Source organism: Hypanus sabinus, chromosome 18 (genome assembly GCF_030144855.1).
Source record: "Hypanus sabinus isolate sHypSab1 chromosome 18, sHypSab1.hap1, whole genome shotgun sequence".
In the NCBI taxonomy this organism is placed as follows: Eukaryota; Metazoa; Chordata; class Chondrichthyes; order Myliobatiformes; family Dasyatidae; genus Hypanus; species Hypanus sabinus.
Genome location: NC_082723.1, coordinates 43,510,178 through 43,525,421, shown reverse-complemented (window position 1 = coordinate 43,525,421; position 15,244 = coordinate 43,510,178). Strand labels below are relative to the sequence as shown.

General features: G+C 41.1%; 1 protein-coding gene across 4 annotated transcripts in view; it reads left to right on the top strand.

The window, feature by feature from the left end:
* The window catches only part of LOC132407564 (astrotactin-2-like), a 1,730,264-nt gene that overhangs the window by 820,677 nt on the left and 894,343 nt on the right, over positions 1-15,244 (top strand). For all 4 annotated transcript variants that reach the window (XM_059994285.1, XM_059994284.1, XM_059994283.1 and 1 more), the window contains one exon: positions 6,950-7,117. In XM_059994285.1, coding sequence (XP_059850268.1) covers positions 6,950-7,117 — 168 coding nt within the window. The remainder of the gene's footprint in view (positions 1-6,949; positions 7,118-15,244) is intronic.

Sequence of the window (15,244 nt, the reverse complement as noted above, 5' to 3'; positions counted from 1 at the left end):
GGCTCAAACACAGCTGCTCTAAAAAGCTATCCTGTCAGCATTCAATAAATTCCCCCTCTTGCCATCCGACACCAACCTGATTTTCCCAATCCCCTTGCGTGTTGAAGTTCCCGTTACAATTGAGACTTTACTCTTGTTACATGCCTTTTCCAGCTCCCTTTGTAATCTCAACCCCACATCTTGGCTACTATTTAGAGGCCTATATATGATTCTCATAATGTTTTTTTTTCACCCGTGCTGTTTCTTAACTCCACCCTCAAAGATTCAACATTCTCTGACCCTATGTCACCTCTTTCTAAACATGTAATTCTATCTCTTACAAACAGAGCCACACCACCACCTATGTCTTCCTTCCTGTCTTTACAATAGAAATTATATCCTTTGATGTTAAGCTGCCAACAATGGCCTTCTTTCAGCCATGATTCAGTGATGCCCATAACATCATACTGACGAATCTCTAATCGCGCCACAAATTTGACCCCCTTACTCTGAATGGCAAGTTCATTTAAGTACAGCACCTTCACTTCTCCATTCCTTGCCCTTTTAAATTTTGCCTCTGTGACACAACTTAACTCTTTGCTGTCTGAATTATGTATTGCATTGCACTGCTGCCACAAAGAGAAGGTATGCCGGTGATACTAAACCTGGTTCTGATACTGATTGTGAACAGGTTGGCCTATTCCATGTTGTATCTCAATAAATAAATAAAGAAATAGTCCTTCCACCTTAGTGAAATGGGGAGTACCTGTGTTCCTTTGGGTAGGTGAAACTGACTTCTGTTAATGAAAGGATATGGGGAAAAGCCAGGCATAAGGAGTTAAAGTGACACATTTTCCTGATTTTGAATGCAAGAACAGGCTCAAGAGGCTGAAACACCATCTGTTCTATGGGTTCTAGCAAGTAAACAATCAAGATATTTCCATCTAATGTAGAAGCATGTAATAAATCTTTCTAAAAGTTACATGGTACAAGTTACCTTTAGGACATTGCACTGAAACAATGCATAAAATCAAAATGCTACAAACACATTATTATCATAACTTACTTTGTATAATTTATAATTTTTCCTTGAATTCACACAGTCAGGCTACATAATAAAATATAATTATTTTTCCCTTGAAGTGGTAGACTGATTTTATTGCTATACCTTAAAATGCATTCATCGCCAGTAATAAACATTGTTAAGGGATCATCCAGTCCTTTACCAGTGTGTAATCAGAATCAGGTTTATTATCACTGGCATATGTTATGAAATTTGTTGTCTTTGTAACAGTACATTGCAATACATAAAAAAATTATTATAAGTTACAATAAAATAAATAAATAGTGTGCAAAGGAGGAATAGTGAGGAAATGTTCACGAACAGTTGAGAAATCTGATGACCAAGGGGAAGAAGCTGTTCCCAAAAACTTTGAGTGAGGGTCCTCAAGCTCCTGTGTGTCCTTCCTGGTGATAGTAATGAGAAGAGGATATGTCTCAGATGGAGATTGTCCCCTAATGCTGGATGCTGCAATCTTGAAACACTGACTCTTGAAGATATCCTCAGTGGAGGGGAGGGGTATGCCTGTGATGGAGCTGGCCGAGTCTACTGGCATCTGTGGCCTTTTTTGATCCTGTGCATTAGATCTTCCATACCAAATGGTGATGCAACCAGCCAAAAGTTCAAAAGGGTCAATGGTTCATTTTATTATTGAAGTAAGCTTGTACAATACAGCTCTAATATTTGTCTACACGTTAGCCATTGAATAGAGAAAGACCATGAGGGTCGATGAAAGAAAAGATATCAACTCCACCCCCCTGCCAACATGAAAATGAAAAGAAACAAGGGACAAAACTCGCAGACCCCAAAATCTCCCTCTCCCCCGCAGCAAAAAATCCGTGACAATAGCAGGCCCCTACCCCCTCGCTTGCAGAAAGAACAGCCACAGTAGCACCAAACCACCAACCCCACCCTACACACAAAAAAATTAACAGATCACCCACTAGCCAATCGGCCACAAGAAAGAAAACACCAAGAAACTGATATGACATACAGTCTAATAATCATATAAATCTCAGTATCAGAAACATATTTTAGTCTGCATATGAGGTGAGCAGCCACATGAACTCAGTCCTTCTGTGAAGAGTAACTGCCGTCCTGGGTCCAAACATGCCGATCTGTTAGTCAGAATACTCTGCACCGTACATCTGTATAGACTTGCTAGAGTCTTGAATGTCATTCCAAATCTCTAAAGACTCCTAATGAGGTATAGCCATCGGCGTCCTTCTTTATAATTGCATCAAAAGATTAGCTTTATTAAAAATATATATGATTAGCATTTGCTTTATTAGCCACATTCATCACATGCAAATCAAAACACACAGTAAAGTGTGATATAAACAGGAAAAATTCTGCAGATTCTGGGCGTTGGTCCGAGTCAATGACCAACACAGTTCAAAGATTGTGCTGGAAGCAGCCATATATATCAATGTGTTGGGCCAGATTAAAATCTCAATACTGTACACTAGACATAAATAAATGTAATTTCAATCTCTTACCTTTATCAACAATTGATGTGCTTCAATATACTGCTGAGCAGAATATTAGGGGAACAATCAGCTTGTTGGAAAGCGGATATAATTCCAATTCAGTAACCTTTTGGGGGCAAAAAACAGTTATCATTACTGAAGGTATGCTCCTTATATTCTTGGTTTAAACAAATTGCTTCAATCAGCTTAAAGATGACACATAGGTAAAAGAGCATTCTCTTGAACGTTCTCTTAAAAAATCTTGAGAATATGTTGTTCATCTCTTGTAGGGCACTTAACTTTAAACCAGCTAGCCACTGTAAATGTGTTGTTAGTTTTCCTGTCTTAGACTCAACTTAGAGTGATTAATTTCATGATAACATAGGCTTGAATGGACAAAAAAAGATAAATACTCTGATTAGTTACCACAGAATGCACACAATCTAACTCTTCTGTATGGCTCACAACCTGGGAAAAAGTGTTTCAAATTTTTTTCATGAGTATAAACAAAGAGCAAGGCGAATAATGAGGGAAGGCAGGAGGAAAAAGCTTGCTGTGAGAGGAAAACCAAGGTGCAAACTAAGTGTGATAGTCCTCAGTGGTGCTGTCCCAGCTACTCATGTTCAATTCTGACTTCTAATGTTGCCTGCATGGAGTTTGCACATTTTCCATGTGGTCTTCCCCTGGGCGTTTTGACCCATGTCCCAAGTATGGCTGTTGCGATTAACTCTGATGTGGCTGACTGGTGGGAAAATCAGGAAATGTTTTTGGACTTATGTGGGAAACACTAAGTTCCAGAGGAGTAAGTCAGGGAATGTAGTACTCTAAGAGCTGGTGTAGACCTGATACTCTGAATAGCATCCAGTAATGTCATAAGTGTATATGATTGATGAATTTCATGCTTTGTAAGGGCAGCAAAGCAGTGATGCCGAGGGAGATATTATTTTAATGATTGAAGGAGCAAGCATAGATCATTGTGTGAAGAACAGCACAAGAAATGTTTGACTATGCTCAGAGAACTGGAAGATGATTGTGTAATTTGAATACATAAGTGATGTAGGAAAGAACGGAGCTAAGGTTTAGGTTTTGTGGAAGGGGTGAAACTTGAAAAAAGGATTTTGAATCAACTGTTAACATGGGGTGACTTAAGTCAGAGGCAAATTGAGAACATTTTCAAGGGTGATGATTATCTTTTCATTAAATGTTGTATCTTTGAACGATGTTGAAAGCATATTGTTATGTGAGCTCGACCAGTTCTCCAGCTGAAAACAGACTGTGTAAAAGAAGTGGAAGTTAAATCGGTTTTTAATTATCTCAAAAGGAAGATTGTGTTTGTTTCTATTCCATAAATTTATTTCAGAATAGCTGGAAGTGGTACATCTTGTATGGGCACTATAGCTATAGCTATTCACCAGCACAAAGCAGCAGATTTCAACTTCAAGTTTATTGTCATTTAGCTGCATGCATGTATGTCGCCAAATGAAACAACTTTCCTCTGGAGCAAGATACACAACACATATGTATAACTCACACGCAATGTATAAAGTTGAGAGAGAGTTCAATAGTCTCACAGCCAGGGGAAGGAAGCTGTTCCCCATTCTAATAATCCTTTTCGTAATGCTATGGTACCTTCTTGCCTAGCTGATAGCGTAGTGGCATCAGTGCTGGACTTCGGGGTGAGAGGTCTAGAGTTCAAATCCGACCTGCTCCCTTGCACGTTCTTTGCACGTGATCTCTTAAAAAATAAATTCACCTGGTCGAAGGCAAAGGCAAACCATTCCTGTAACTTGCCACGTACTGTACATGATTTCCCAATATGTCAGAGCAGCGTGGAGGGAAATCATCCGCCAACTGGAAGTTCCAGATGCAACCTACCTTCTGCCTGATGGTAGGGAGTCAAATAAATCATGGGGTGGATGGGAGGGACCCTTGACAATCCTAGGGCCCTGTGTATGCAGCACTCCTGATAAATATCTCGATATGTGGAAGGGAGATCCCAATGATCCTCTTAGTGGTCCTCATAATATTTTGTAGGGCCTTGTGGACAGATGCCTTGCAATTCCCATACGAGACAGTGATATCCTCATAATCAATGGTGCTCCTGTAGACATTGGTTAGAATTGGGGGTGCAGGGGAGCTTCGCTCACTTCGTTCTCCTCAAGACGTGGAGAGAGTGCTGTGCTTTCTTAACTAAAGAGGTGGTATTGTTCTTCTAAGTGCTCCCAGAAACTTGGTACTCCTAAGTCTCTACATGGAGGAGCTGCTTCTGTGCAGTGAGGAGTGGTCAGTCAGCACCCTCCTAAAGTCCACAATATCTCTTCAGTATTGTCAACATTGAGCCTCAAGTCGTTTTGCTTGTAGCATTCTACAAGTCGGTCTGCCTCTTCTCTGTATGCTGCCTCATCATTATTGTTATGAGGCCAGCTACTGCGGTGTTATTAGCCGACTTGATGATTTGGCTTGAGCTAGATCAAGTCGAACAATCACGCGTCAGCAGCGTGAACAGCAGTGGGCTGAGCAAGCTGACTGGTGCTCAACGTGATGGAGCTAGCCAACATGAACTGCGTGCAGTCTTTCTGGTAAGAAGTCCAAGATCTAGTCACAAAGAGAGCTGTTGAGTACCCAACGAGTACAGCTTCTGAGGGATAAAATGCTGAGCTAAAGTTGATGAACAACATCTCGGTGTATGATGCACCATTTTTCAGATGGGACAAGATGGAGAGGAGGGCAGAGGTTAAGGCATCATCTGTGGACTGATTTGAGCCATAAGCAAACTGGAAAGGGTCAAGTGCAGCAGAAAAATGGAACTTAATGTGGTCCATAATCAGCCACTGAAAGATGCTTCATTAGTATTGAGGTCAGTGTCACTGGATGGAAGTCATTAAAACAGGTTTCTATTGACTTCTTGGACACCGGGATGATAGTGGCTGCCTTGAAGCCTGCGGGGACAGTGGACTGTTCCAGTGAATTGTTGATGATTTCCATTAGAACCTCTGTTAACTGAACTGCTCTGTCTCCCAGCACCCAACCACGTATGTTATCATGCCCCACAGCTTTATGTGGGTTGACCATGGCTAGGGTCTTCCTCACATCAGTTACAGCCAGACACAGTGCCTGCTCCTTAGGGGTCAAGGGGGCAGTTTCCTTGCCAGCACATCATTCTGTGCATCAAGTATGCATAAAAGACATTTGACCTAGCAGGAAGAGAAGTGTCACTGTCAATGACTCACAGGATGGACTTGCATTTGGATACCCAGCCACATGCAATTTGTGTCTCTGGTGTCACAGAAATTACAGTGAATTCTCTGTGAAAACTAGAGCTATGCAGAGGAAGATGTGAGAGGGCAGATTGTCTGGGGCTTTTTACTGTGACAATCATTTAAAATTGGTCTAAATTTGAACAACTTTGGACAAACAAAGAGGGGGACCATCATAAAGATCTGATTTGTAAATAAGGACAACAAAATCAATGTGATGGTCATCTGGATGAATGGAAGAAATGTTTTAAAATCTTGAGAATCCTAAGAGAAGCAGCTGATTTGGAGCATGCATGGTGTTAGTTTTGAGTATCGCTCAGGGTTGAAGTAGATATGTTTCTTGTGAATCAAAAAGATTTAAATTAATTGTCTGATTGCTGAGAGTAGCAGAAGTAGTGGATATCTCACTGATGAAAGATGTGTGCATGAACATTAAGTGCCTTACGAAAATGTGGTGATTTGCAATCATATCCCAGAAGGAAATGGATATCAGACCATTTCTGACCCATAGCAGCACAAATGTTTAAGCAATTTTATTCCAATTATATTTTCCATTTTTATGCAGAGGTTGTTAAGATGCAGCAATGAAAGCAATATATTTCAATGTGTTCTTAGCAAAGATTATCTTGAAATGTCAACTATCCTCCATCAGAAATTGTGCTCAATGTGTGTCTTAATATATTTATGCACATCTTTGTCCATCATAGAGTGAGAGGTGACCTCACTGAAACCAATTGAATTTTGAAAAGCCTTGGTAGAATGGACATGGAGAGGATATTTCCTTGCTGGGGAATCTAAGACCACAGGACGCTGCCTCAGAATAGAGGAGTCTCCTTTTAGATCAGAGTTGAGGACGAATTTCTTTAGCCAGTGGGTAGTGAGCTCTAGAGACCAAGTCCTTGGATATATTTGAGGGAGAGGATGGTAGTTTCTTTATTAGAAAGGGCAGGAAGGGATACAGGGAGAACGAGGGAGATTGGGGCTGAGAAGGGAAAATGGATCAGCCATGATGAAATGATGGAATAGTCTCAATGGACCAAATGGCCTAGTTCTGCTCTTATATCTAATGGTCTTATCAGTTGTGGCTATCTGACATGATTTGAGCATGTGTTTCAATTTTTTTTTAAACTGGTTGAATGAATATCACTCCAATGGATTTAACTTTCAATTTTTGCATTGTTCAGGGAGCAGCTTTGTTGTCAGTGAAGGAAGCTTTCTGGATGTTTCAGACTGGTTGAATCCTGCCAAATTATCACTGTTTTACCAAATCAATGCCACGTCTGCATGGACAAGAGACCTTTGTGGGCAAAAGACACTAGAGCCTTGTGAACATCTCTGTGATGAAGAAACTGGTAGGTTGTGAATTCTTGAGTTTTTGGCTTCTGAGATTGTCGCCCATGGAATTTATGCAAATCTTTCTTTGTTTATTCACTTTATTTCTATTTTTGGAGTTTATTTTAGCAATTATTTCAGTTAGACCCAATGCAGGTTCTAAATATAGAAAGGAAAACGTCCTCAGTTTATTCATCCTCAGACAATTTGCGTTGCAGTTTAGCTGATAAAATTAATGCTTTCAAGTTGAGAGTGTCGATGAAAACAAAACAAGATTTTACAAAACAGTGCTTGCATGAATACTCCATGAAGAGTTAAGCTTCATCAAGCAAATGTGGATCTGGTTTTGATTCTGTGTTTTTCATGTTCAATAATGTTTATTTTCAGTTATTAATTTCAATCCTCATCTCATAGAAGAGAACTTCGGAAACTTAAGCTATTAACAACTTTTTGTAATGGGTCATGGTTTTGCTGAACAATTACATAAAAATCATGTTATATCTCAAGAATTACGCAGATCTCAGGCCCAAGAACTGAAAAAGCCTCTCCCTCGTTCAGTTCAGGGGAATGTGGAATTCATGTCTGATTTTTTTTAAATGCATAGAGGTTTGACCAAATTAGAGGCATTTACCTTGATTCAATTTTTGCTGCCAAATCAAGTACCAGTTGAAATCTAACTCCAGAAACTTGAACACAAATCCCAGCTGTATTCTAGTGCAGTACCAAGAGATTGTGGCCTTGCTGAATATTCCACCCCTGAGATAATACAATAGATTCCAGGAAGATTTTCAAACAGGAGGCAGGGAATACTTCTCAGACAACACTTATGCATCAATTGACAATTTTCTAATTACTTAATGGCTTTTGTTTATGTAATTTGGACTATTGTCCATGTCCATTCTATCCACGACTTTTAGTAGATTTCAATGAGAGCTCCCTCTCCTCCCCCCCCCCTTCTTTTGAACTCCAGTGAATACAGCCCAGAGGCATCAAATGCTCCTCATACATTAACCCTTCCCTTCTGTGATAATTTTCATAAACCTCCTCTGCACCCTTTCCAGTGCCAGCCACTTTGTTTCTTAGATTTGGGGCACAAAACTGCCCACAATACTCCAAATGTGATCTTACCATTGCCTTATGAAGGCTCAGCATTACATCCTTGATTTCTTTTCCAGTCCTCCCAACGTCAATGTTAACATTGCATTTGCCTTCTTTACTGCAAGTTAACCTTTAGTGAATCCTGCACTAGCAATCCCATTTCATTTGCACTTTTGATTTCTGAATTTAATCCGTATTTAAAAAATATTCTGTACCTTTATTCATTCTATCCAAGTGTATGACCATGCACTTCCTTGCACTGAACATCACCAGTCAATTGCTTGCTCATTCTCCCAATCTGTCCAAGTCCTTTTTCAGACTCCCTGCTTCCTGAATACTGCCTGCCCCTCCAGCTATCTTTGCATTATCCACAAATGTAGCTTCAAATCCATCAAATCCATTATTCAGATCATTAACATGTACTATGAAAAGCAGTCAATCTGACATAGACCCCCTACAGAACACCACTAGTCACCAAATGCCAACCAGAAAGGGTCCCTTTATTCCCATTTTTTGCCTTCTGCTCATCAGCCGATCTTTGATCCACACTAGCAACTTTCCTGTAATGTGGTCTCCTATGTTGTTTAGAACCTCATATGTGGCACCTTATTGAGGATTTTCTGAAAATCTAAGTACGCAACATCCACTGTTATTTCCTCAAAGAATTGCAACAAATATGTCAGGCAAAGGGTGAGGAAATCAAGGATCCAGTTGAAAATGAAGGTAGAAAGACCTAGGGTTTGGAACGTGCTGATTAGAACTGACGGTATGATTGCATTGAATGCTGAGATGTATTGAGTAAACAGCGGCCCAACATAGGTATTGCTATTGTCCAGGTGATCCTCTTTTCTATTATTCTCTAGGTCACCTTCGTAATTTATTTTTTGTTTCCTTTTTGCTTTATTAGCTGCTTTCTGGTGTTTTTTAAAAGCTTCCCGCTCCTCAAGCTTCCCACTATTTTTTTTTGCTATCTTGTTTCCCTTTCCTGTTGCTCTAAAGCAGTCTTTGTCTCATCCTCTCTTTAGAATGCTGCTTCTGCATGGGGATGGATCAATCACGTGACAGTTATTGCTACATTACTGCTACTCCCCTATTCCAATCAACTTTGGCCAGCTCCTCTCCTGCTTCTATAGTTACTTTTACTCCACTACGATACCAATACATCTGATTTTAGCTGCTTCTCCTCAAACTGCAGGGCTGAGTTCTATCTCATTATGATCACTGTCTCTTAAATGTCCCTTTACCTTAAGCTCTCTAAAACATAGTATTTGGAGCACAGATTTATGCTGGGGATAGGGAATGGGTTAGCATATAATAGAGGGCTGAATCAATTTCTCTGGAATGATGGAAAGAGCTCCGTTCCAACTTTATAGTATTCTGTTAATTTCTGTGAGTTCCTTCACATTTCTTGTTCAAGTAACTGATAGTCACAACAGATGTAATAGACTGACTCTACTGAACTTCAGGAAGATGGCTCTTATCCACTACGTGGCACCTCTTCTACAGTGGGAACCCCTGCTTGCGTGATCAATGGGAGGATCATCTACTACACCACCACTACCTCGGAAGCAGCATCAAAGTCAAGGGAGAAGCACAGGCATCCTGGTGAGGTCGAGACGGTGCGCTAATCGGCTACCGCTCCCTCGCATACTCCCGGCTAACGTTCACTCCCTGGCCAATAAGCTGTGTGAACTGAGAGCCAGAATCTCCTATCAGTGGGAAACGGAGGAATGTAATGCTTTCTGCTTCATGGAGATCTGGATGTTGAAGGAGATACCGGATCACGCCGTCGAGCCCTCTGGTTTCTCACTGATGTGGGCAGACAGGCCAACAAAACTCTCTGGGAAGAGTAAGGAGGTGGGGTATGCTTCATGGTCGATAATGCTTGGTGCAACCCTCAGAACGTGCATGCCCTCAAATCCTTTTGCTCCCCAGATCTGGAGTACCTTGGGCTGCTGTGTAGACCTTTCTAGCTGCCCAGGGACTTCACGGCTGTTAATATCACAGCTGTGTATATTCCACTGCAGGCTAATACTGACCTGGCTCTCAAGGAACTATACGAGACCATCAGCATTCTAGAGACTGCATGCACACAGGCTACCTTCTTCGTTGTTGGGGATTTTAATAGAGCGTCACTGCTTAAAGACTCTACAAATTTTTGTTGACACATCCAGGTGAGCACATGGGGAGATAACATACTTAACCATTTCTAATCTCCCTTCGGCAATGCTTACAAAGCACTCCTTCGCCTGCTGTTTGGAAAATCAGATCATTCCTCACTGCTGCCGAGGTACAGGTAAAGCTGAAACAAAAGTTGGCCATAGTTAAAACTGTCCACTGTTGGTCGATCAATCAGTCTCCATGCTACAGGACTGCTTTGATGACGTCAACTGGAATGTCTTCCATGACAAGGATATCTCTGAGTTCAAGGAACGCGTCACGAATTTCATCCGGAAGTGCATCGAAGATGTCCCCCAGAAATAGGTCAGGGTCTATCCAAACCAGAAGCCCTGGGTCAACGTTTCCATATGAGCAGCACTGACTGCACGACACAGAACTTGCATTGTCAGTAACCAACAGGAACTCAAAAAATGCAGCTACGATCTGCGCAAAGTCATCAAGGCAGTGAAGTAACAATATAGGGACAAGATCCAGATGCAACCCTCCACCAACAGCACACGCAGCTTACGGCAAGGCCTGCACACCGTCGCAGACTTCAAAGTCAAACACAGTGGGATTTCCAACATTGCTGCCTCTCTCCCACATCAGATAAATCTTTTTTACGCTCGGTTTAATGTTGCCAGCACTGAATCCCTGAGGGGAGCTACAGAAGAGACCGGCAGCTTGGTCATCTCTGAGGCCGAAGTACGCAGGTGTTTCCAACAGATGGCCAGTCGCAAGGCTGCGGGACCGGATGGCATCCCAGGGCAGGTACTCAGAGTGTGCACAGCACAACTGACAGGAGTGTTTATAGACATTTTTAATCTCTCCCTCTCCCAGTGTAGAGTCCCCTCCTGCTTCAAATTATCCACCTTTGTTCCTGTACCTATAAAAAAAAGGTAACATGTCTGAATGGCTGGCGTCCTGTCGCACTCACCTCAATAATAAGCAAATGCTTTGAGAGGCTGGTCAAGGACTACATCTGAAGCTTGCTACCTCCCACACTGGACCCCCTACAGTTCACCTATTGACACAACCGATCAACAGACGATGCAATAGCCACAGCTCTACACACCATCCTTACATATCTGGAGAAGAAGGATGCTTATGTGAGAATGCAGTTCTTGGATTACAGTTCAATGTTCAACAGCATAATTCCCTCCAGGCTCTACAAGAAAATCAGAGACCTCATCCTTCACCCTGCCTTGCGTAGCTGGATCCTGCTCTTCCTGTCAGATCACCAGCAGGTGGTAAGAATGGGCTTCCTCACCTCTGCCCCTCTGACCCTCAACACAGGAGTCCACCAGGGCTGTGTCTTAAGCTCCCTCCACTCTCTGTATACCCATGACTGGGTCACCACCCTCAGTTCCAATCTGCTAATTAAATTTGCTGATGACACCACACTGATTGGCCTAATCTCAAATAATAACGAGCTCGCCTACAGAGAAGAAGTCATCACCCTGACACAGTGGTGTCGAGAAAACAACCTCTCCCTCAATGTCAAAAAAAGCAAGGCAGCTGGTTGTGGATTTCAGGAGCAATGGAGATGGGTAAGCCCAGTTGACATCAATGGATCTGGGAACTTAAAGGAGCTTTAAATTCCTTGGCATAAACATCACTGAGGATCTCACATGGTCTGTACATACCGGCTGTGTGGTGTAAAAGGCACAACAGCATCTCTTTCACCTCAGACTGTTGAAGAAGTTTGATATGGGCCCCCAAATCCTAAGAACTTTCTACAGGGGCGTAATTGAGAGCATCCTGACAGGCTGCATCACTGCCTGGTATGGAAACTGTATTTCCCTCAATTGCAGGACTCTGCAGAGTGTGATGCAGACTGCCCAGCGCATCTGTAGATGTGAACTTCCCACTATTCAGGACACTTACAAAGACAGGTGTGTGAAAAGTGCCCGAAGGATCACTGGGGACTCAATTCACCCCAACCTCAAACTGTTACAGCTTCTACCATGCTCCTCCTCATTGCTGAACCTCCTCATTGCATAAAGCTCTCATATCCTGGCAGTAGAATTGATGGCATTTATTTTCCTGGCCCTTGAGCTGACCTGTCTCCAAAAATGAGTAAGAAGGCCCACTTGCGTCACTTGCTTAATCTGTCTGCTCTGCTGATACACATACAGAGTTACTTATAAAGTTAGCTATCGTGTACAGTTGCCAAATCTCAATAAGTACTTCCAGAGAGAGAAAGATACAAGCACACTCATAACTCAAGGGTGTATCAGTAGCATGATTAGAAGAGCTGCTGTGTCATAGGATCAGCGACCTGGGTTCAATCATACCATCTGCACTCTCTGTGTGGATTTTACATTTTACCCTGTGAACTGTCTGGGTTTCCTCAGGGTGCTCCTTTTATAAATTCCCATCACAGAACTTAGACAGGAGAAGGGGACAGTCACTCCACTGGAGATAAAACGTAGAAACAAGAAAAGGTGGGTCATGCTAGTGGAGTATATTGTAGGCTGCTGGTTAGTAGGATAATTGGCTACAGCTTTCCCCCAGAGTGCAGGTGAGTGTTTGAACCTGGACGGGCTGATGAGAATAATAAAAGAATTGATGTCAATAGGTGGTTGTTGGTCAGTACGGACTTAGTGGGCCTAAGGCCTGTTTCCATGCTGTTTGACTATGACTCATAGATGGAGCTCACCAATGAAATTCAAATGTGACCTGACCATATGGTAGTTTAGGTCCCATTGATAATGGTGAGTGCATGAGGTTGGCACCTGGACCACCCACAGGCTGAAAGGCATCTAAGAATGAAATTCAAGCTCCCTTTTATTTTGAATAGCCTGAAAGCCTTGTTTTTCATAGGGTTAACACAATCTGCTGAAATGTCAAATTGAAGTGAGTTAATGAAATTTAGTCGGCTTCAAATGCTTCTTTAATTAAAGGTAAATTGGATTCTGAGGGACAAGGAATTTTTAATTTCCATTATCATGCAATATCTTTCCTGATTTTATCAATTTTTTTCACCAGCGTAATATAATGGCCTTTCTAAAGAAAATGCCAACCCTATGTTGATTGGAAGCATTATAATGGTTTGCTCTTATTCCATCTGGTTCATGAGCTTGACATTTCCACAGCTGTTTGCGTTGAAAAGTCTGAAAATAGCACATTTTTGGACACTCAGGGGGTTAGAGACAGAGAGCATGTTTAATGGGAGCATACATTTTACAAGGATTATTATCAAGTAATGCACTTAAATCAATAGAAATGAGTTTCACTTAATGAGCAAAATTTCATAATCAGACAATTTTATTTTCAAGGGTTATCTCAACTGATAGATTTCTGCTTCAGTGGTTTTAGTTCAAATTGCCAGGCTAGAGTGGAGCAATTGACATAAAATCAATAATATTTTATCAGTGAATATTAATAAATGAATACTTCACTCAATCACAGTATTTCTCATCTATGTAATGAGATGAAGCAACAGCTAAAATCAATCTTCCAACTGGATCAGTAATAGGAACGCAAAGTTTTGGAAACACTTGGCAGCATCAGTGGAGAGGAATGAGAGTTGATGACTGACCCTCAAACTGAAACATTAATTCTATTTCACTCTTCATAGATGTTTCCTGTCCTGCTGGGCATTTACACCACTATATATTCATTTCAGATTTCCTTTGATTTTTTTTTATGTTCAATTCTAATTTTATTTTCCAGCTGCAACACTAATGCAAGTCCTTTGATCAAAGAATTACCAATCCCTGCTATTTTCTTGTTGTAACAACTGTTTTAACAACTTGGGTTTTGATATGATTGTGTGGTTATTTTTATGTCCAGGTTATTCCAGATCAGAATCAGAATGAGGTTTACTATCAAAGACTCAAGGTTCAAAAGATTCAAAGTACGTTTATTATCAAAGATAGAATTCTGAGATTTGCCTTCCTCACAGACAACCACAAAACAAAGAGGAACCATGGAACTTGTTCAAAGAGAAAAATATCAATACCCACCCCCCATGCACAAAAAAAAACACATATTGTGCAAACAGTAACAAAAAAAAACAAGCAAAAACACAAACTATAAAATACAAAATACAAAATAACCATGTAAGCATATTCAGTTCAGCTCAGTGTTATCTGCAGGCTATCCTGATTAAACCAGCAACAAAAATAAGAGAGACCAGAAAAACTAGAAACACGTCATACATGAATTGGGGTCCACAATTTACAGGGCATGTCGGTTAAACCTTGTTCCAGCACCGTCCTCTGACAGCATCAAGGGAGGGAGAGAGTAAGAGAGAGATCACTTCAATCACAAGGACCTTTCCTCCAGAGAAGCGAGGCAGAGAGAAAGAGACGGACTGACTTACATCATGAAATACATTGCTTTATGGCAGCAGTAAAAAGCAAGACAAAAAATGCTATAAATTACCTTTGTTTTTAAAGAATAAAAAAATGCAAAAGAGGAATAGTGAGGTAGTGTCTGTGGGTTTGTAAACCATTCAGAAATCTGGTGGTAGAAGGGGAGAAACTGGTCTTAAAACATTGAGTGTGGGCCTTCAGGCTTCTGCACATCCTTCTTGAAGGTAGTCAGGAGAAGTCTTGCTCTGAGTGGTGAGGTTCTCAATGATGGATGCTACCAATTGAGGCACTGTCTTTTGAAAGTTTTATTTATCCATTTACCTATATTGCTAACTAAGTTTCCCTGTCATATTTACCTTTGTGTTATCAAGTACATACATTAAATAACATTGTCATTTGTTTTGTTTACCTATCTTCTACACACACTCATTAAAAGTTTCCCATTGTTGGCCTCACCACATACATTCTGTGAAATGAAAAAGTCCACATTTGGTGTTGGCAAGTGTTGATCAAACTCGTTACATACACCCCTCCCCCAAAAAGATGGATAATTATTATCATTAGCTT